The 20,587-nt window shown below is 52.2% G+C and overlaps 2 protein-coding genes across 8 annotated transcripts; one reads left to right on the top strand and one right to left on the bottom strand.

The window, feature by feature from the left end:
• Positions 1-1,784: 1,784 nt before the first annotated feature.
• On the bottom strand, positions 1,785-7,548 carry PPM1J (protein phosphatase, Mg2+/Mn2+ dependent 1J). Of its 4 annotated transcripts, XM_003585866.6 has the most exons (10): positions 6,012-7,548; positions 5,472-5,586; positions 4,718-5,005; positions 4,316-4,428; positions 3,944-4,028; positions 3,048-3,166; positions 2,780-2,843; positions 2,518-2,625; positions 2,250-2,401; positions 1,785-2,105 (listed from the first exon to the last, which is right to left on the bottom strand). In XM_003585866.6, exons 3-10 carry the CDS (start codon positions 4,943-4,945, stop codon positions 1,958-1,960), a joined length of 1,017 nt encoding a protein of 338 aa, XP_003585914.2. In that variant the 5' UTR covers positions 4,946-5,005; positions 5,472-5,586; positions 6,012-7,548; the 3' UTR covers positions 1,785-1,957. The 4 variants fall into 4 exon arrangements, with proteins under 4 accessions (XP_003585914.2, XP_005204260.1, XP_024845784.1 ...); XM_005204203.5 differs by having other exon boundaries at positions 5,472-7,548; XM_024990016.2 differs by having other exon boundaries at positions 2,306-2,401; positions 5,472-7,548.
• A 69-nt stretch (positions 7,549-7,617) lies between these two features.
• TAFA3 (TAFA chemokine like family member 3) lies at positions 7,618-20,361 on the top strand. Of its 4 annotated transcripts, XM_024990018.2 has the most exons (9): positions 7,619-8,046; positions 9,292-9,535; positions 10,775-10,935; positions 11,847-11,909; positions 12,077-12,130; positions 13,495-13,610; positions 14,289-14,438; positions 15,382-15,506; positions 16,112-16,232. In XM_024990018.2, exons 6-9 carry the CDS (start codon positions 13,496-13,498, stop codon positions 16,223-16,225), a joined length of 504 nt encoding a protein of 167 aa, XP_024845786.1. In that variant the 5' UTR covers positions 7,619-8,046; positions 9,292-9,535; positions 10,775-10,935; positions 11,847-11,909; positions 12,077-12,130; position 13,495; the 3' UTR covers positions 16,226-16,232. The 4 variants fall into 4 exon arrangements, with proteins under 4 accessions (XP_059741020.1, XP_024845786.1, XP_010801544.1 ...); XM_010803243.3 differs by lacking the exon at positions 16,112-16,232 and adding an exon at positions 16,838-20,361 and having other exon boundaries at positions 7,622-8,046; positions 9,292-10,935; XM_059885037.1 differs by lacking the exon at positions 11,847-11,909 and having other exon boundaries at positions 7,618-8,046; positions 9,292-10,939; positions 12,081-12,130.
• The last annotated feature ends 226 nt before the right edge of the window (positions 20,362-20,587 follow it).

The following is a 20,587-nucleotide window of genomic DNA, read 5'->3' as shown; positions in this document are numbered from 1 at the left end:
GGTTAAGTATACACATCCCCTTTTACCTGTAAGGAAGCTGAGGCTCAGAAGTTCAGTGACTTGTCCAAATTTTGCAATATGTACATGGCAGAGCAAAATCTCAGAGAGTCAGGCCTGTCTGGCTCCAAAGCTGGTCTCTCTCCCTGCTGCCCACTGTGATCCTTCAATCTGTCCCTTCTCACTTTCTGGCACAATGTGTGGCACATAATAGGTTTTCAACAAATATCTGCTGAATGAATGAATGTTGCAAGTCATACAGACTTTAAACATCTGACAAGCAACCCACACATCTGCTAAATGAGGAAACTGAGGTCCACAGCAGTTTGGTCCCAATCCTCTTAACTGGCTCAATAGACCTAGCTATTTACTCAATTCAGATCAGTTTCTATCTTCAAAGAACTTGTGATCTAAATTCAGAATACAGACAAATTTTTTTTTTTTCAGAATACAGACAAATTAAAGATAGGTAATAGCTATTGAACCCTTATTACATAGATCGGGCTATGCATACATGAACTACTTTAGTCCTATAACCACCTCATGAGGTAGTACTGTAATGCCCATTTTTCCAAAAAGCAAGTTGAGGCTCAGAGAGATTGCAGACTTCTTGGTTGGATTTGGCACCAGGACCCAAACAGCAGGACTTTCAACCCCCTGCGACTTCACAGCTACTCTGTACCAAGTCCTCATATAGACAGTTACAGTACAAGAGTCGAGTGCTGTAGGGCGGGCATGCATGGCTGTGGAAGAACAGAAGTGTTCAAGTTGCAGCGATGCATTGATTTTAAATGTGTTGGAGCTACTCTAGACCCACAGAGTTGTGGAAATCCCAAGAGGGTGGTGGTGGAGAAAGACAGGACTGGAGAAGGAAGCAGTGGCCCCATCAACAGCTGAGTGTCAGCTTTGGTCTAGGTGCCATAAGGAGCACTAAAGTGCTCTCTCAGAGGAATCACCAACTTAGATTCACATGGTAGAAACGGCTCCTTGGCTGCTGTGTGTAATCTTTACTGGGTAAACAGGGAAGTGGCTTGGAAATAAAATCAGCAGATGAGTTAGGAGGCTTGTATACTAAAGGACTACAGTAGTGACTTTGTGTGTGTGCTCAGTCGTTCAGTCATGTCTGACTCTTTGCGACTCCATGGAGTGTAGCCCATCAGGCTCCTCTGTCCATGGGATTTGCCAGGCAAGAATACTGGAGTGGGTTGCCATTTCCTTCCTTCTCCAGGGGCTCTTCTTGACCCAGGGATTGGACCCAGGGATGGAAGCCACATCTCTTACGTCTCCTGTATTGGCAGGTGGATTCTTTACCACTGGGCCACCTAATAGAAATATGTTTTTAAATATTTAATCATCAATACTTTATGATTGATTAGCTTGATGAGGAAGAAAGAGAAACCAAAGGTGATCAGCTCCAAGAATTCTAATTTGAGTAGCTGAGCTGGTGCCCCCTGAGATAGAGCCAGGAGAAGGATGTATTTGTGGGAGAAATGATGGATTCATTTAGAGGAATGTTGAGTTGAAGTGCTTGTGGGATATCTAGGGGATGTTTGGAAGACCACGGGGATATGTAGGTCTAAGGCTCAGGAAAAGTCTGGACTGCCTTGGAAGACACAAGCTCTAAGATGAAGCCACAGAACAGGATGAGAGTGTGTGGAGTGGAAAGAGCAGAGCAAAGATCCTAGGAACATTACATTTTTTAGGGCTCTTCTGGCGTTCTTTCCACCACCCCAAAGAGATTTTCCTTACCTTTCAGTTTTAAGTCAAAGTAAATAAAGACACACATCTTTATTCATCTGGTTTATTTGCCAAGAGCTATAACTTTAGATCTAACTGGCACCCCTTCTTCAGTTAAGTTGCCACTAAAGAAGGTCAGGGAAACAACTTCAGAATTTGGGTTGGGAGAGGCATAAGCATGGAGAGGCTGGGATGGTGGTGGGAGGTTCAGGGCTTGAGCCTCTCAGGAGTAACTGCCTGGCCCTCCCAGGGGGATGACGAAGACCGAGATATCATCCCCGGAACCCAGCTTGTTGTTGGGGAGACGCCAACCACGGTCCCGGGGTGTGCCCCGGGCCCCCAGGACCAGAGCTTGGGCCAGAGCTGTGTACCTGCCAGGAGCACATGTGCATATTCATGTACCAACATGTCTATGGGAAGATGGGTACACAGGCTCTCATGTGGGTCTCCCAGCATCGCTTCCCTTTGTCCCTTCCTTCCCCATCGTCATTCCCTTGCCACCATACAACCCCTACCTGCTGGGGTCATTGGGCTCATAGGCTGACAGCACCCTGTCCACAGTGGCAGCTACCTCACAGTCACTGGTGACGTCCCACAGCCCATCTGTTCCCAAGACTAGCACGTCATCTGGGCAGTGCTCGTACTGCGTCAGGTCATACACTCGCACCTGGTGGGGAAAGAGGGTGCAGAGGGAGCCTGGGGATAAAGCAACCTCAGGTGAAAGCTAGCCCGAGACCCCCAGAGGAGGGAGAGTATGGCTAAGGCGGCGCCCGTGTGATTCACCTCAGGGAAACAGGAGAGGAAGGGCTTGATGGGCAGCGTGGAACTGCAGACCCTGAGGTTGTGGTCTCCCAAGCCCCGTGTCACCCCAATGGTGGCCATCACTCGAGCCTAAAGAAAATGAGGAGAGGCGCTGCTCTAGCCCTCTCTCGAGTCTCTGGGACCGTGGACCCTCTCCATCCCGACCCTCAGGTAGAACCTCCACCTCCCTAGACAAGTTGTGATGGGTCCTCCTGCCCTCTCCCACCTCTACCATGGAGTTTACCTTTTTGCCCTCCCCACAGACCAGAGGAAACCTGAGATCCTCCAGCTCGATCTTTTTGTAGGCCCTGGGGAGGGGGAGTAGAGGAGGCATCACCCAGGCATCAAAGCCCCTCTCCCCTAGGAGCCACACCCCTTATACAAACCCCTTAAGAAGGGGCACACACCCCCCAACTCCCAGACTAGCCCGGCCTCCAGCTTCCACTGTGCTGCTGGCCAGGGACTGGTTGCGTTGCCATGAAAATGGGCCCCAGCTCTGAGGGAAGTGTTACCAGCCAGTCATGTTCTGGTCCCGGTACAGCATCCTCTGCCCCAACTCCTTAGGCTGAACTCTGCGGGGGAACTCGAGGTGGGTGAATTCACCACCCAGCAGCTCTGGTTTCAGGAAGCCCTGGGGTTGGGAGTGACCAGAGAGAGCAGAGGGCCAGGGGGGCATTACGTTTACAGGACATCCTGGTGTACAGATGATGTTAATTATAGCAGACCCTTAAGGAGGGTCAGGTGGGAGACCTGGGTTCAATGCCTGGGTTGGGAGGATCCCCTGGAGAAGGAAATGGCAACCGTCTCCAGTATTCTTGCCTGGAGAATCCCATGGACAGAAGAACCTGGTGGGCTACAGTCCACGGGGTCCCAAAGAGTTGGACATGACTGGACGACTAACACTTTTTACTTTAAGTGGAGTTTACTCTGTAACATGCACTGTTCTCATATTAACATATTAACTCATTTAATCCTCGTAACAGCCTTTAAGGTAGGAACTCCTGATACGTGGAGAAGCTAAGGGAATTGTCAAAGATCACACAGTTAGCAAAGTACTGAAACCAGGATTTGATCCTTGGCAGCCCAGCTCCTAAGCCATTGCTTTAAAGCACCAAGCCGTCCTGTTCCTTAGGGGCCTTTGCTGTTTCCTTTCCCCACCTCTGACTGCACTTCCTTCCTCAGTGGGGGCCACAGTGGGAGCTTTGGGGCAGCCCACATTCCTTCCTGTTGTGTCCTCCACGCCAGCCCAGCCCTGTATTCCCTAGTCTGTGAAGGGGCCTTCCCAGTAAGCTCCAGTAAGGAGCTGTCTGTCTGTATGGTGGGGGTGGGAGAGTCCTTGGGACCTGACAGTACAGAGAGGCACAAGATTCCACAAGGAATGGGAGCAGAGGGTTTGGTTCTTACTTACAAGCAGCTGAAGACGCTGGCGCTCAGTCTCCGGGGTGAACTCCCGGGACATTGGAATGATTTCACCATTCCGGACAATGATGGCTCTGCCCAGAGAAAGAAAAGGTTTGGACTTGGCTCTACTCAGCACCCTCACATGAAGAATTCCAAAAAGACAAGGCCCGCCCTCAGAGTCCCTCACCCAGACCTCGTTTTTTTCCCCTCATAGTTACTTCAAGCCATTCTTTATGTCTGTGATTCCTCCTGACCCCATCTAGTCTTTGATTTTTAACACCCACCACTTCATTCTCTTCTATTCCTCCATCCCAGAAAGTTGACTGCCACCTCCCCCCCGCCCCCGCCCAGAGCCTTTTTAAAAGCTGCCACCCCATACCTGCTGTCACCTGCGTTGGCCACGTACACCTTGCCTAGCAAGTAGACCACAACCAGTGCACAGCAGCCCCCTTCCACTTGGTGGCCACGCCGCTCCCGGGCCATCTGCTCATCCTGCCAAATGAGGAAGGGTCAAAGCAGGGTGGATGAAGAAGAGACTCAATACACACAGCCACCCGGCCCACATCTGCAGAAATAAACTGGCCCAGGCAAGCCACACTGGTGGAGAGTAGGAAAGACATCTGTATAACACACCCTCCCTCCCCGCCTCTGAACCAAGTTCTGCTCAGGTTTTCGAAGCAGTTATGGGTTCTCAGAGTCACCTCCTGAGGCCACCTGACTCCTATACATAGTTGACCAGAGTGTCTGCCTGGCAGGCCCTTGGCCTGGGCCACCCACTTACCATGAGCTGGAAGGCATTCTCAATGGCACCCACTACCAGGCTCTCATGAGTCACTTCCTTCTGTGAAGACCAGCAGGACTGAGGACCAACCAACTGAGAGGAATCAGAGGAACCTGGAGCCCCCGGGGTGGACGGGAGGCAGAGGGGAGGTGGTAAGGGGTCCTGGAGTATCTCCACCAGGTCTTTTAGCTGCTCCCGAATGTGGCGATGCAGAAGCCTGGAGGCCATTTCAGCAGCCCCGCCCCCTGCATGCCCATCAAACAGACCCCAGTAGTAGAAGCAGAGTCCCTGGGGAAGGAAAAGTTGGAGGTGAGTGAGTGTGTGTGTGTGTGTGTGTTTTATGCAGGGAGAAAAGCAAGACTCTGGGCATCCATATAAACATCAGAGAGGAAGTCAGAGTTTGGTATTAAAGGCAAATTAGATTTATTCATTCATTCACCAAGGGCCTACAATGTGTCTAAAAGCAAAGCATCAAAAGAGTCAAACTCAAAGGATAAAGATGCAAACATAAGCAATGGTAATTATTTAAATCATCAATAAACACATAAGCATCTACATTTTAAGTGGAAAACTAAATATTCATACTGACATGGTAGAATCTGAGCAATGCCAGATAAAGGTTCTGTGCCATAAGGCAGAAAGCTAGTGATTTAGGATGTATTGCGTGGCTCAGATGAAAACTAAATGCCTGGAATCCCTGGGGAGAGGTGTCTCCCGTGTCTCTGGAGGCTAAGAAGGGGGTTGGGGGGCTTACCTGGCCTCGGCTAGGCTCCCTAGGTGCCCCTGAAACACTCCTCCGGCCTTCCACATACACCACTTCACAGCAAGCCTGGTCCTCATTGTGCCGGCTCTTGCCAGCGTTGATGACCCTATCAGGCCAGAGTGACCACATCAGGTTGGATACCAGGCCAGGTCCTGGAATAACTCCCACCTTAGACACACATACCCTCTCTGGCTTGCTGGCCAAGCTGAAAAAGGTCACAGCCACCTGGGAACCAGGCCAGAGGGAGGAGGAGAAGGGAGGCAGGGCAAGTCACAAGGAGTACAGTCTGGGTGTCAGGCTCCACCGCCTTCTAGAAAGGCCACAGCCACAGCAGCACTTTCCCACCTCAGTTCTCCCACCTCTGGCTAAGGGGACACCCTGATGGTGCCACTGGGGGAGGGCCTGGATGAAGGGGAGGAGGTTTTAATTCTTGGCTTGCCAAGATCCTACATCCACCGTGGTGCGCCTTCCCCCAAACTGTTCTAGTGCCCTATCCACAAGACCCCACCCTACCCTCATGAGTACACCCACCTTTATCCTAAAATCATCCGTGAAAGTTTCTGCTGCTTTGTTTTTTTGTTTTGTTTTTGTTTTTTGACCGCTTGTGGGGTCTTAGTTTCCCAACCAGGGATGGAACCCGAGCGCCCTGTGTTGGAAGCTTGGCGTCTTAACATGGAAGTCCCAGTTTCTGCTGCTTTGGCAATGAGTAAGTGTTCCAGCCCATATCAGGAAAGAGGAATTGAAATAGGGTAGGAGTGGAAGACCCCACGGACTGTGCTGGAGCCACACAACCCCAAACTCTTTCCAAATAGGAAGTAAAAGGAGCTGATAGTGGGGCCACAGGTCCACCAGCCACCACCCTCAGCCCCTCCGCACCCTCAGCTTCCTAAGTGCTCTGCTTTCCCAGCAGATGCATTAAAAATCCACGGGCCCTATGGGAATTCCCTGGCGGTCCGGTGGTTAGGTGCTTTCACCTCCGGTCCCGGATCCCTGGTCAGGGAACTAAGATCCCTCATGGCATACAGACAGACAAACAAAACCCAGGTGGCCTTGGGGCAAGCCGGCTGCTCCCGCCCGCCACTCTGACCGCTCTGGCCCGAGGGTCCACTTCCTTGCATGGCCAGGGCAAGTCCACCCACCAAAGGGTGTTCAAGGGGGCCCTCCCGCTTCCCCCGGGCGCCCCCCCACCTTCCGCCCCTGGGAAAGCCGGCGGCAGCCTGGTGTCGCGGGCTATTTCTGGGTGTGGAGGGGGAGGGGAACGGTAAGAGGGACAGGGAACTGGGGCGCTGGGGTCGGGAAGCCCAAGGAATTTTTCCAGCTGCCATCTCCTATGTTACAAGGGACCCCCGGCCCTTGACACCTCCCCTCTCTTGGCCACTTAACTACGGGGCCGCGACTGAGAACTGGCCAACTCATCGTTCACGGGCCCTTCACCCTCCCGGCTCTGGGAGAGAACAAGGTTCTGAAGCGGCGCGGATGAGGACAGTCAGCGAGCTAGAAGATCCTGAGAAAAAGCTGCACCCGACTTGAGAAAAGGGCTGGGAGCGGGTGCGGCCCGAAGCCCAGGGAAAGCAAGTCCTGGGAAAAGAGAGCCCCCTGGCACCGAGCTCGGCGAGGGGGATGCATCCGAGGGTCAGGAATGCCGAGGTGGGGAGGAGGTTGGGAGGGGGTCCCATCTTGGTTAGGGTGCCCCTGGGGGCGCTCACTCGGCGTAGCCCGTGCTCCAAGGCAGGCGACGGCCGGTGTCCGGAGGGCTTTGCACAGCCCGGCCAGCGTGGTCGTCGGCGCGTCGCAGACCCCCGGGGCTCAGCTGCAGAAAAGTCGGTCGGGAGAAGCTTGCTCGAGCCTCTACTGTCCTCGCTGGAGCCGCACCCCCGCTCCCAGCCCTGGCCGGAGGGCTCCTAGGAGCTTGTGGAGGGGCAGCGGGTGGCGCCGAGGTCGCGTTGGGCAGATCTGGCGACTTGGGGCGCGAAGGCGGGGCGCCCCCAGAGCTCACCAGGTGCGCCACGGCCGAGCGCACCCGGTTTAGCTTGCTGCCTCCCTGCCCCGCCCTCGGCCGTGGCCCCGCCCCAGAGCAGGCCCCGCCCCCTAGGGCTCGCGAGGGGCGGTGCTCGCTCCGACCGGTTCGGTCCCTCCATTGGTTCCCCGCCTCCAGGCGGGTCCCGGGCAAATCTTCCCGGCTCCCGGACCGGCCCTGCGGGCTAGTGGCCTCTCCCCACCCCGTCCGGCTTCTCCCGCCTCCGTTTTTTAGGGGAAGAAGGGTCTGCTGTTGTAGGGAGGGAACAGAGAAAAGGAAATCTTACTCTAGATTAGACATCAGCTAGAACTTTCCCATTGTGACGGGAAGGTGGTATCTCCTCGACCTCAGTTCGTTGTGGCCAGCCTGCCCAGAGCGTGATGGAGCTGATGACTTCCATCAGGGACCGCTGGGTGTGAAGCTCTGGTGTGATAACACCTCTGGCTGGGGCTGCCAGAGTGAGAATGAGGGCGAGCGAACTGTTGCTGGGGTGCTGTGGAGGTGGTAACAAGGCAGGCTGGAGCCAGTCATCCTGAATTGGGGAGCTGGGTAAGTTCCTGGATTCCTAGAGACACTGTTCCCCGTGAAGACCACCTCTAGATCCGTCAGATTGGTTGCCACTCCACTTTTTTTTCAGGACACAATTTCCTCCCACATTTCCATATTTAAACCTCCCTTGACCACAGAAGAATTAGGTAGTAAGGATAACAACAATGACTACCATTTATTGAGGACTAACTACATAATGGTCCCTCTGCAAAACGCTTACTTTACTTCAGGCCCTTTACACTACACACTAACCCTGCAAGGTAGGTTTTTGTTATGTTCTTTTTATGGATGAGGCAGGTTTGGACGTTCCTGTTATTTTACATGACTTATTCCAGGAGGTCAACAACCCAGTGTGAAATTTATGCCTGTGTCCATTTCCCAACCACCTAAACTGATACTATCTTAAGAATCAAACTGATTTATCTAGATCAGAGAAGAAGGGTTAAGAAGGGTGAAGAGAAGAAGGGTGAAGAGCAGAGGAGTAGGGGCTCCTTTTCTGCCACCCTCTTTCTCTTAACACAGAGACTGAGAGCAATCCAGGTGAACAACTTCTGTGACTGCCACCGGGGGGAGACAGAGGCCAGGCTAAGTGCCTACCTGAGAGGGGAGGGTGGTACTGACAGGCTGCTGAAAGAGTTATGGTCCCTAAGCCTGGCAATTGATTGGGCTTCCAGAGACACCTCCTTCCCCATGCATGGTTCAAATGGGGACAAGGCCCTTAAGGTCCTAATGCAAGTTAGGGTAGTCCTCAGAGGTCACTGGCACCCAGTTCATGACGGCTATTCCATTTCTGGACTCTGTCTGGTGGGTGCTTCCCAAATACGACTCTGTTCCTGGCTAGCCTATAGCCCCAGAAGGGGTGACTTTCCTGGTAGCTTCCAAATAAAAATATCACAGTGGTCATTCAGGTTGGTAGACTTCTATAATTACACCTACACCCTGGGCAGAGAGAAATAAAAAAGAAGTCACAAGAAAAGAAAAAACAAAAGTCAGACCCAAAGGCACACAGAGTGGCAAGGCAGATGGAGATAAAGGACTTGCTGCTGCTGCTAAGGATATTTCCCTCCTGTTTGAGAAAAACTGAAACAAGCTCACAGATAAATGGCATAAACAGCCACAGCAAGCTAAAGACAGAAGAAAAAAATACAACATCCTGGCTATTTTTATTATTCAGTGTTTCTGGGACAGTTTGCTTACCGCTTCTCTGTGTCACTCAGCTCCGTAATTCCTTTTTTTTTCCCTCAGCTCCGTAATTCCTGCTCTTCACAACATCCATCATGATGTGCCTGCAAGTGGGCTACAGAGCCAGGGTCCAAAGACCTCCTACTTTCAGCACCAGATGGTCAACAGGGATGTCAACAGTTTCCTTGGGCTCCAGAACAGCCTTCTGACCATACCCAAATCCTAAGGATCTCCTCTCCCTGAATCTCTCACCAGCTATTCCTGGCATCATCACACCTCCTCCATCCTCAGACTGCCCCAGAACCTGGTGAGAAGGTCACCACCTCTGTTCATCCCCAAGGCAGCACAGAGTGAAAGGGAAAAGTAGGCATGCAGTGGGAAGAAGGAGTCTTGTGGGATATTCTTCTCTGCTGAGAACTGTTCAGGGGCTGGTCCTGCCAGGAGTGTGCGAGGCCTCGGCTAGGGGTGGGAACTGGGCATCCTTAAGAGAAGTCCCTCTGTCCTGGGCCACATGCAGTGGCTCAGAGTCCAGAACTGGGCTTCTTCCCCTTGCCTCTCCCCTCCCCATTACTCCAACCTGAAACTCCTCTTTAATTAGGAGGAATAGCCTTCAATTAAGAGACAAATTCACACACCAACCACCACTTCCCTCTCTCATTTGTCTAATACTTTCACATTCAGATCACCTGTAATGAATTATACACTGTACATGGCAATTACATTGCGGTTTTTATGGTGATGAAGAAACTGGGTCTCAAGAGTTCCCAAGCTGAGGTCACCCACAGGCCTACCAAAGCCCTCCTGCCTTCTGGGCTCCTACCCTCGTACCTCTCCTGGTCCTTCCTGCCCCAGAGGACACCACTCCTGAAGCAGAGATCGTTTGTTATTTCCTCCTGGATTTTTAACATTTAAACACCGAAGGGATAACATATCTATCCAGAAGAAATTGTCAAATAGGATTTTGTGCAACTTAGGAATGTTCTATATCTTTTCTGCCCAATGCAGTAGTCCCTAGCTACATGTGGCAACTGAGCACTTTAAATATCATGAGTATAAATGAGAAACTTAATTATATTTAGATTTAAATAATCACATACGACTAATGGTTGCAAGTTCGGAAATCTTCAAGGCTCAAAGTTTCTGAGTGAGCTGTCCTCACACTCAGCACCCACACCCCAAGCCCTAAGACGTCCAGAGTTTTGAGGGACTTCTCCGAATTACCCCAGCCTACATCAGGGACCGCATTGCGGGAATGGCTTCTCTTCCCCTCTTCCCCTGGTCTTGCCTCGACCGCCAGGGGTCGCTGTGCCCGCCGGGCGGGCGGAGCGCCGTCCGGGAGGCGGAGGCGACAACCGCTCTGGGCTGGGGAAGCGAGAGCGGCCTCGGGCGAGGAGAAGGAGGCGGCGCGGCTGCCGCGTACTTCCCCAGCCTGCGGGCGGGAGCATCGGAGGGACCCCGGCTGAGCTCTGCAGAGCTGGCCGGGCGGGCCCGGAGCTCCCCGGTGCCCGGAGCGGGCCCCGCCTGACCGTGATGCCACTTTGACCAGAGCCCCACCGCTTCGGGGACACAGCAACTTGGTGAGGGGAACAGAGCTCCGGACTAGACAGCACCGGAGCTGGCCTCAGTCCCCCTTTCGGGTCTCCATCCTGGGCTCAGAGGTGAAGAGAACCTCAGGCCGGTAGAATCAGCTGTCACCGCCTGGGGCAGGTAGGTCCCGGACTTGGGGGCTCAGAACTGGGAGGACTGAGTCGGCGTGGGGCGGGAGAGGTGGGGAAAGGTGGATCCTGTAGTTCACATTCTCAACCCTATGCTGGCATGCAGGGGCTTGGGGGAAACAGCCTGGGAAACTGAGGCAGCTGTGTGGAAGCCCGAGAACAAATCCCAGAAGCTTCTCTCTCTAGCTCTCTTTAAGGGAGGGAATAGAATGCCAGAGAACCCACCTAATACACTCCGAGGTCTTTTGGATTTTGAGGTTCATTAAGAGAGATGAAAACGTTAGATTGGAGGATGTGGCAGCTCAGAGAAAAATGGGATGTGGGGGCTGCCTTTGTAATTATCAAAACAAATATTCCCGAAGAGGGCGGGGAGAAGAGATACCAACTCAGGAAAGAAGTGCTTCTAGAATCTCCTTGCTTTTGGAGAACACCTATCCCAGGGGGTTTTGGCACCACTTCCTCCATCTGCCCCCACAGTCCTTTCTGGGCTCTCACTCTTGGGGAGCCACGACAGGAGGCTCTCCATCCTTCTTGAGCCCCACCATCTGACCTGCCCCAGTTCCACCTCCCTTTGGAGGCTGAGAGAGGGGAGGTCTTAAAACAGACCTTTGGAGCTGAAGCCTCTGGGGCTCAGAAACCTGGAGGGGGAATGGGGGCGAGGGTGGCAGAGTTGAGCCAGCTCCTGGGCAGTCCAGGAAGCAGGTGCGAAGCAGGATGAGGGGAGGGGGCAGCAAAGAGGATTCAGGACCTCGGGGGTTGTTATTTTCAGGAGCCTCTCCCCAGCAGCAGTCTGTCAGATTCTGCTCAGAAACACTTCTCTGGCCTTCATCCCCTTCCCAAGACCAAAGAGGTGATAGCGTTGGTTCGTAGACACCTCCTACCATCTCCCGCTTCTCTTTTCAGGCTTAACACCCTACGTGTTCCCAGAGTCTGCAAGGCCCTCAGCAAATTCCCAAGGCAGAGGAGGTACTTCACCCCCTGTCCTGGCACCTTGGGGAACAGCCTCAGAATTAGGTTCTATTTCAGTGCCCAGTCCACCCGCTAGCCCTCACCCAGGCCCTCTTCCACCCCCTGGAGGGCCACAGGCTCCCTCTGTCCCTTGCAAAGCACAAGAATCTCTCCTGCTTGTCTAGGTAGAGTCTGAAGACAGTGGATGAACAGACAGAAGTTAAAGGATTCCAAAAAAGGTGAGTTGACAAGGGGGAGTTGGTAAGGGGGGTGCATGAGTAGACATAGATCAATCACTCTTGCCAAAAGGAGCATGGGAGCAACTGAGTCCTGGCATCTGGTTTGGCCTCTGGTGTCCCCAGCACCAAGCTGGCACCTGAGGGAGCCCAGTGATGCCCCAAGGGGCCAGCAGTGCAGCAGAAAGGGGGGTTCAGGTCTCTTCTGCTCTTGGTGGCTCCCAGCTGCTCTGTGCCTCTGCTTCCCTGGGATTCCCTCCATTTCTAGTCCACTATCTGGGCAAGATTTGGGAGATGTGAACCAACAAAGATGAAGGAGGAGAAGGAAAGGGGAAGAGAGCAAAAACAAAGTGGTCCAGTGGGAACAGCACAGGTTTCTGGGCTCAGGGCTTTTCGATCCACATGCTGCCTGGTCTTGGGCAAGTTATTTGACTTCTCTGAGCCTCCATTCCATCTCTTCCTTTTTATATTTAATTTTTGTTTAAGTTGAATTGCTAGCAGATTCCTATGGTTCAGAATCCAAAAGATTAAAGAGCAATAGGAAGAAAAAAATGTCTGTTTTCCCCTTTACTTCTCGGTCAACCCATTCTCACTCTCAGACCACTACTTTCTCTTCTTGGTGGCAAACAATGTTATTAGGGTCTTGTGGTACATTTTCCAGAGTGAGCTAGCTTACTCATATTTGAGCAACATATATAATCCCTCCCTTTTACACATTGAATACACATCACCCTGCACTTTGCTTTCTCCCCCCCTAAATGATGGGTTATCCTTGGAGACCATTGCATGCCTCAGTACATACAGCATCTCCTCATTCTTTAACAGCGTTCTGTATGGGACTGTATTTGCACACATGGCCCACAATGTATTCAGCCAGTCCTTTATTGATGGTTATTTAGATTGTGTCCAGACTTTTTGAGTATCAGTTTGCTCATCTGTAAAATGGGTACAAATAATTCTACATTGTAGGACAGTTGTGAAGGATTCAAGAGCATGGTTGCAGAGTGTGTGGGTCAGGTGCTCAACACATGGGAATTGGCATTATTATTCCTCCCATGTCACAGCCCTCCATGGGACCATGTCCACGTCATTCTCTAAGACACTTCCTAAGTGTCATCTCTTCCACAGAGCTTTCCATGCTATTCCCAGCAGAACATGTCCTTTCCTACACCCCTTTCCTACTCCGGCACTCACCACTTTCTACAGTGAGTGTGTGCTAGGCCGAGAGCTCCCTGGGGACAAAGTGGGTCTTGCCCCACTCTGTGCTTCCCAGACCATGTGGCACAGCAGTGCTGGGACTGGGCACTTGGGTGGCTGGGGGGCGGCTCCTGCCTAGAGTCAAGCAGGGCATGTGCTTCTTTCTGCAGGATGCGTGAGAGGGCCACGCAGACCTGGAACACGGGCAGCTGGCTGCTGGCACTTTGCCTGGCCTGGCTGTGGACCTGCCTGGCCTCAGCTTCCTTGCAGCCTCCAACTCCCACAGGTTTGGAGGAGGTGGTGGGACCGACCCCAGGGGGCATGTGGTTTTCCAAGATGCCTGGAAAGCTGGACACTAACCACCCCACCCTGTTCCACAGCAGGCAGATGTCTGAGGCAGAGTAAAACCCTCAGATTCTAGGGGTTCTGGCACCTGTTCTTCACCCAGGAACTCTGCCCTCTCTGCTATCCCAGCCCGAGAAGGCACCACTAGACCCATTCTCGCCTTCCCTTCCAGCCGGGAAGGTGTTCTGCAGGGAGAGGCACCCCCGGGTCAGAGCTTAAGTCTAGCCTCCTGGCCTAATTCTGTGGTTTTCCTTCTGGGATAGCTAAAGCTGGTGTAAGCGGATCATCCTCCCCCACGCATTGTAAGCCCCGAGGCCCTTGGCCTCACCCGGAGGAGGCCAGGAGGTGGGGGTTGGTGTGGACTCCATCTTTCTCCTGCCCAAGGGCTAGACAATGCCAGGGTGATGAGTGTGGCCTCACTGGCGAGGAAGGAAGGACAGGAGCCCTGGGACGTGGCAGGGAGATTTCATCCACTTCCTCCTCCCCTGCAATTGGAAATCTCTTACCTACCCCTGCCCGAGCTGGGAGGAGGGGCTGAGGACATGGAGTTGCGGGGAAGGGGAGGAGGGCCGCTGGCCTGGGCTGGCCACCCGATCTGGATCTGTGCTGGCCCCTGCAGTCCCCGTGAAGCAGGGCACCTGCGAGGTGATCGCCACCCACCGTTGCTGTAACCGGAACCACATCGAGGAGCGCTCCCAGACCGTTAAATGCTCTTGCTTTTCCGGCCAGGTGGCTGGCACCACCCGGGCAAAGCCCTCCTGTGTGGATGGTGAGTGAGAGGCTGGGACCCAGCGGGGAGGGCCTGGTCAGAGAGATAAGAAGGTCTGTCCAGGCTTCGCCATCTGCTGGGGATGCAATTTCATGCCCATCTCAGGGCTTTCACCCTGGGAGTCTCAAATGAAGGGGCCACCTCTGGGGGGAGGGGCACAGATGTGACCATCCCCATCCCAGAGATGAGGAAAGTGCTGTCACATGCACGTGCCCTCCCTCCCGACCGCACCTACTGCCTGACACAGGCACCGATCCCTTTCCTCAGGTGGATCCTCTCAGCCTTCCGGCAGGCTCATCACTTCACACCCATTCCTGCAGACGCTGACTTCTTCACCAGCAGCTCCTTCCCAGGCCTCTCACACCCCTCTCACCCTAAAGCCCGCCTTTACCCTCATTCTTTAACAGCTTTAACACACGTCACTCAGCAGTGGATTCCTTCCTATTCATGCCTTTCCTGCAGCCCTGCCCATGTTTATTTTTTTATGCTCACTTGGCAGCACTATAAACACGCCCACTTGTGCTCTCTCCCTGTCTCTCACACACACGTGCCTACTTGTGCACTCCTGGCCTGTGGCCCCCTCAGATGACTTGCACACTTGCTCACTTGTCCTAGAGTGTATGTAGAAGGCTGTGCCTCTCTGCTATTAACCAGGTGGCTCAAGTCAAGGGTTGCCTGAGAGACCACTTCCCCGTCACCCTGCCCTGGCTTTGGTGAGATGGAAGGTCAGTAGGCTTGAGGTTGGTGTGGTTGTGTCCCCAGGCCTCAGCCCGAATACTGCCTTGCAGGCAGATTAGAGTTGGGAAAAGACAAGAGAAATGCGGGGCTCAGAGCCAGGGTGTGTGGGAACGTGCCCTTCATTCTGCACAGACCAGCCCCCCCCACCCCCTACCACTGCATGCAGAGACCTTAGATCTGCCCTCACTGCCTCCTGCTCCCACAGCCTCCATAGTCCTGCAGAAGTGGTGGTGTCACATGGAGCCCTGCCTGCCAGGGGAGGAGTGTAAAGTGCTCCCGGACCTGTCAGGGTGGAGTTGCAGCAGTGGACACAAAGTCAGAACCACCAAGGTATCCAGGGGTGGACACTGCATCCCACCCCTGCTCTTCTGCCTTCACGGTGGGTGGGACAAAGGGGCACAGAGCCCTGGGATCTAGAATGTTGGTTTCCCACAGCGAAAGCAGCAGACCCTCTGGGCTCATTTCCAGACAGTCTCTGCTGGGTCTGTCTGGACTCTAGGGACTGGAGTCAGGTCTTCTGGATTTGAAATCCAGTGTGTCCTTCTGGTACAGTTTCAATCCCTGGGTTGGGAAGATCCCCTGGAGGAGGGAATGGCAACCCTCTCCAGGATTCTCTTGTCTGGAGAATCCCATGGACAGAGGAGCGTGACAGGCTACAGTCCACAGGGTTGCAAAGAGTTAGACATGACTGAAGCAACTTAGCATGCACGCATGCATGCATGTCCTTCTGGGCAGATTCCGTTGCTCCTTAAGCCTTGGTTTCCCCCTCTGCCTTCAGTGAGTTTTCCTCCCAGAAAATGTCAGGTCCTTAGAACAAAGTAGAGAATTGAGGAAATAACCTAGATAATTCCAAGTGGAATCTCTGCAGTGGACATTCTTTCCACCTGCCCCTGCCACCGGCCCCACCCCACGCTCCCATGATTCACTCCTTACAGCTGACACCTGCCTTCCTCTGGTTGAATTGCTGTGCTGACACCACCGGAGAGGGTGGTTATTTTCATGGCTTGCTGCCCGCCCCACAGAGCAAGGGGTCATTAAAATTGTATTGAACTCTTAGCAGTTCCATGTGCGTCACAGTTGATTAGTTGTATCACTCCGTCATGGCCATTCGTATAGATGAGTCACACTGTGGGGGAGGCCGGAACTCTGCCTCCTGCCTTCCCTCTTCACCATCACACCCAGCAAACAAGCATGCAAACAAGACAACAGAGAAGAAAAGGCCAGCTCTGGAGTTCTGAAGAGAGCAACATTTTCACAGGGCATAGAACAGGAGCCACAGCAAAGTAAGATGTGGCCAGACCTAAAGTCAAGCTTCCTATCTTCGGGCATGCAAGGACACAGTCATGCTGAGTAGGTTTAAGACTAGAAGAGACCCACCCCAGAGCTTCTGACGTTGGTCACGAGTTCATAGATTTGGGTTTGTAGCCTGTAGATCATTGTGCTTGCCATTTGTTAGCTACTCTGAAGAAAACAGCAGTGACATGTGAGTGATTTGAGTTTGCCTGGGCCACCAGGCTGTGCTTTCCCAGTCTGGACTGCTTCAGGGGAAGGGAGCAGCAGCAATGACCTCTACATGACCTGCATATCCAGGGGAGTCTCTGGCATGCTGGGATGGCACAGGCATTTCCTTCTCTAACCTTCTTGCATCACTTGTTCTCTAGGTGACACGATAGCTCTTGGGGTCATGACCCGACAGCTTGATTGAGCCACGGATGAGAGAAGGGTGTCCAGTTATCAGCTGGCAAATATTGGGATTTGCTTACCTGGGCCCATACCCTGTGCCCAGTACGTGGGACTCTTTCCAGGACATTGCAGTCAAACTTCAGAGCAGATCCAGACCTCATATCTTCAGGCCCATCTCCAGTCACATACCTGTGATGCTGGGCTCTCCTGGGAGACAGAAGGTCAAGATACAATCCCTACCCCTAAGGAATGTTCAATCAAGTTGAAGAGCTGACGAAAGGCATTCTCGATAATTTAGACTAAAGTGTGTGGTAGCAGACTGTGGTTTCTGGACCATATGCTGTGAGCATGTTGGGTTTGGGGAGGGGACTCCCACACCTCGTCGGCCACCCTCTAGCCACAGGGCACAAAGACAAGAGGTCGTATTCACCACCCACTACTTCCCTACTTCATGTCCCTCTGAATCCCCAGCAAGTGCTGACCTGCTAAAGGAAAACTCTCCCCTGATGCCTGACTAGCTGTATCTCATTTGAATGGGACTGAATTGACTTGGGAAGGGAAAGCCGAGATGAAGCCAAACAACTTTCCCGAAAAGCTTCTGCAGGGGCCTTGCCTGCTTTGGGCATGCTGGGTATGGGCTGGACAGGATTGTAAAACGACCCCCACCCAGGTACCCCAAGTTTTTGTTTGTTTGCTCATTCTAACAGATGACAAAACTGAGTCCCACAGAGATGAGATGACTGGCCCAAGGTCTCACAGCTTGGGCTCCTAAATCTCTAAGACTGCTAACCTTTCACTTAGCCTGGATATTAGGATTGCAGCCTGGGTCTTCCATGCTGTTTTTAGCTCAAGAACAGGAATCTGCAAAGAACTGGCCGGACAGCAAAATGATTCTGAGCAAGAACTTTTACGAAGGTGACTCCTCTCTGAAATAATCCAGAACATCTACCCACCAGGATGTGGGGCCACTGGATCTCCACTCTGCCCTCAGCCCCAAAACCTCCAAACAGACCCCTGACAGTCCAGTTACAGGTGGGCACTCTGAGCTGGCAGCCTCATTGTCCTCTCGAACCTGTCTCTTCCGGAGTCCTTAGGAGTCTGCACCTCTCAGAGGCTCTGGCTCCAAGAGAGGGTCTAGGTAGCGTCCAGGGCTGGCTGGTCAGAGTCCTCTTCCTTCTAAGGCCCTTCTGGGCAGCAGGGGAGCCCCTGGTGGGCTAGATAAAGACTCTATCCAGGCCTGAGGGTCAGCCAGTGAGGTTGGCACCCTAGATACTTTGGAGATGACAGATACACAGGCCTCAGAGATGCAAATTACTTGGATGTCGCATCAGTAAGAAAATCACAGACAGCCTCAGTGACTACTGGCATCAGCTGGGATCGGCTAGGATCACTAGGACTGTGGGATGTGATGGGCCTTGAGGGGAAGGTCAGTAGAGACCAGCTGGGACAGTGCTGAATTCTGACTTTCAGAGAAGACAAATCAGGGTTGGGGGTTAGTCTCAGCCCTTCCTGCTACTCTCTCTCCCTCCCTCCCCATGTCGGAAAATCAAGAACATTCACCCCACTCAGGGGTTTATCTTCTTTTTTTTGCCTTTTCATTGCTTTGGTAACAGGATGAACAATGATGCTGGCTTTGGGCTAGACTGTTACTGTCAGAATTCTGACAACTTTGAATCTCTCTGCACACAGTGGGGTCATAAGGGTGGGGGTAGTCAAAGAGTAGATCAAAGGTGGTCATTGCTTCCTTCAAGGTTTTGGAATGAATTAAGGGATTGGCCTACTTTCTGGAAAGGATAGTAAATATTCACAAGCCACAGACAGTCTCTGTGGCATATTCATCTTTGTTGTTTATTTTGTTTCATGATATTTTAAAAAAAAACCTTTTAGAATGTGAAAACCATTCTCAGTTCAAGGGCTATACAAAACCAGGCCCCAGGCAATTTTTGGAAGATTGCCAGCCCCAGTGATCCTTTGCAGGCAGGCCATCTCTGAAGCTTGGGTCTGCCTCCCGGCCTGTCTTCAGTGCAGTGGGAACCTGAGCTGGAGGGCTGGGTCAGGTTTTGTTTTTCTTCTAATGTTCCTTGAGAGATTGGCGAGTGAATTATTTAGGCTACAAATGAGACAGCTTTAACTGAGTTGGAGAGTAAGAGCCTGCTCTCCTCGAAGCCAGGATGTGGGCTTCTCTACTCCCTTCCCATCCCTTGAGACTGTGTCCAGGAGGGAGGGAGAAGGCTTCAGTCTCCTGCCCATCTGCTCATCTATAGCCACTGGGCTGTGAGCTGGGGGATGATACTATACCTGAGCGGCCAACCACCACCAGCCCCTGCCTCATCCAGGCTCCTTGGTCCTCCCTGACCTTGCTCATCCTTGCTTCAGAGAAGACTGCTTTCCTTTGGCACATGCTGGAGTTTGCTCATTCATTTTTTTAACTCCTCAAAGCCTCCATTTCCTCTTGACCCATTCATATGTTTATTTGGTGGGCTTTGAGGGGTATTCTTTATATGGCCAGGAGAGCCCCATACAACAGGATCTGGTGGAGAAGGAAAAGCATGCCATCTCCCAACAGAAGCTCCCTTGGATCCTGCTTCCAACTAAGTCAATATTTGTGCACATGTTGTAGCTATCTCAATGGCAGTATAGGAATGCAAATGAATTTTCCTGGAGCACAGAGGTCCTGGAGTCATTTTATGTTCCTTTTCTGCCTTAAGTGGGATGGGCTCTCAGATTTCCTGAGTTGGCTGGTAACTCTATCCACCCAGCTTTGGAAGGAAGATTGCCAACTGCAGAAGATCATTTGGCTAATTTCTGTGGCCTCCTGGCAGTTTCATTAAGGTCTGTGAGTGACATCCTAATTAATGGCCCCTGACAGTTGGCTGGAGTTGAAGCTGCCACTTTCTAAAATCACAATCTTAGAGCTAGGAGGGATTTTAGAGATCATTAACCAACACCCTCATTTGACAGATGAGAAAAGGAAGGCTCAGAGAGGTAAGGTAATTTGCTCAAAATCACACAGCAAGCTGGTGGCAGATCCTGCCCAGTGATCCAGACAAGTGCTCTTTATCCTACTGTACATTGCCTCTTACCCTAGTATAGATGAGGGATCTGAAAAGAAGCCAGAATGTTAGCAAGGATGAATGTGAAAGAGCCTCACTCTAAAATCGCCTGACCCTGTAAATTCAAAAGGACAGAATGAAGAAGAAAGGGAAGCACTTAGAGATGTCTACACAGAAAGAGGGGAGATGGGATAAAAGGGGGGATTGAGATCACTCATTCAGAAGAACATCAAAACACCAAAGCACTACACAAAATAATTAAAACTTGATTTCTGTCCTTCTTGGAGGAGACAGAATGGAGCCCTTATCAGTCTTTGGGAGACCTGTGCAGCCAGTTTTGATGGCTTAAGGCTTCTTTAGAGCCTAGTGCAGGGGTCTGCAAACCAAAGCCCATGGGCCACATCTGGTCCACCACCTGTCTTTGTAAATAAAGTTTTATTGGAATATAACCATGTTCATTTGCTTATTATTGTCTGTGACTACTCTTTCCTGCTATGATAGCAGAGCAAGTCATTGCAGAGAAACCATATAGCCAACAAGACTTCTTGTTCTGTGCTTGTTCTGTATAGAAGACAGACAGATCTTGAAAATGACGGTGAGTTATCGTAAACTTAACCAGGCGGACTCTATTTTCAGTTTCTGTCCCAGACATGGTTTCTTTACTGGAGCAGACAT

Source organism: Bos taurus, chromosome 3 (assembly GCF_002263795.3).
Source record: "Bos taurus isolate L1 Dominette 01449 registration number 42190680 breed Hereford chromosome 3, ARS-UCD2.0, whole genome shotgun sequence".
Classification (NCBI taxonomy): domain Eukaryota; kingdom Metazoa; phylum Chordata; class Mammalia; order Artiodactyla; family Bovidae; genus Bos; species Bos taurus.
The sequence above is the reverse complement of the archived record's forward strand: the minus strand, read 5'-3'. Positions and strand labels throughout refer to the sequence as shown.

Coding starts and splice junctions, on each gene's coding strand:
- PPM1J (XM_005204203.5), bottom strand. CDS start 5,609: ATGTGGTCACTCTGGCCTGATAGGGTCATCAACGCTGGCAAGAGCCGG. Junction 5,006..5,471: donor GGGAGCCTAGCCGAGGCCAG/GTAAGCCCCCCA, acceptor TTCCTTCCCCAG/GGACTCTGCTTCTACTACTG. Junction 2,844..3,047: donor GACCAGAACATGACTGGCTG/GTAACACTTCCC, acceptor CCCCCTCCCCAG/GGCCTACAAAAAGATCGAGC.
- TAFA3 (XM_059885037.1), top strand. CDS start 13,496: ATGCGTGAGAGGGCCACGCAGACCTGGAACACGGGCAGCTGGCTGCTG. Junction 13,611..14,288: donor GCAGCCTCCAACTCCCACAG/GTTTGGAGGAGG, acceptor TGGCCCCTGCAG/TCCCCGTGAAGCAGGGCACC. Junction 14,439..15,381: donor AAAGCCCTCCTGTGTGGATG/GTGAGTGAGAGG, acceptor CTGCTCCCACAG/CCTCCATAGTCCTGCAGAAG.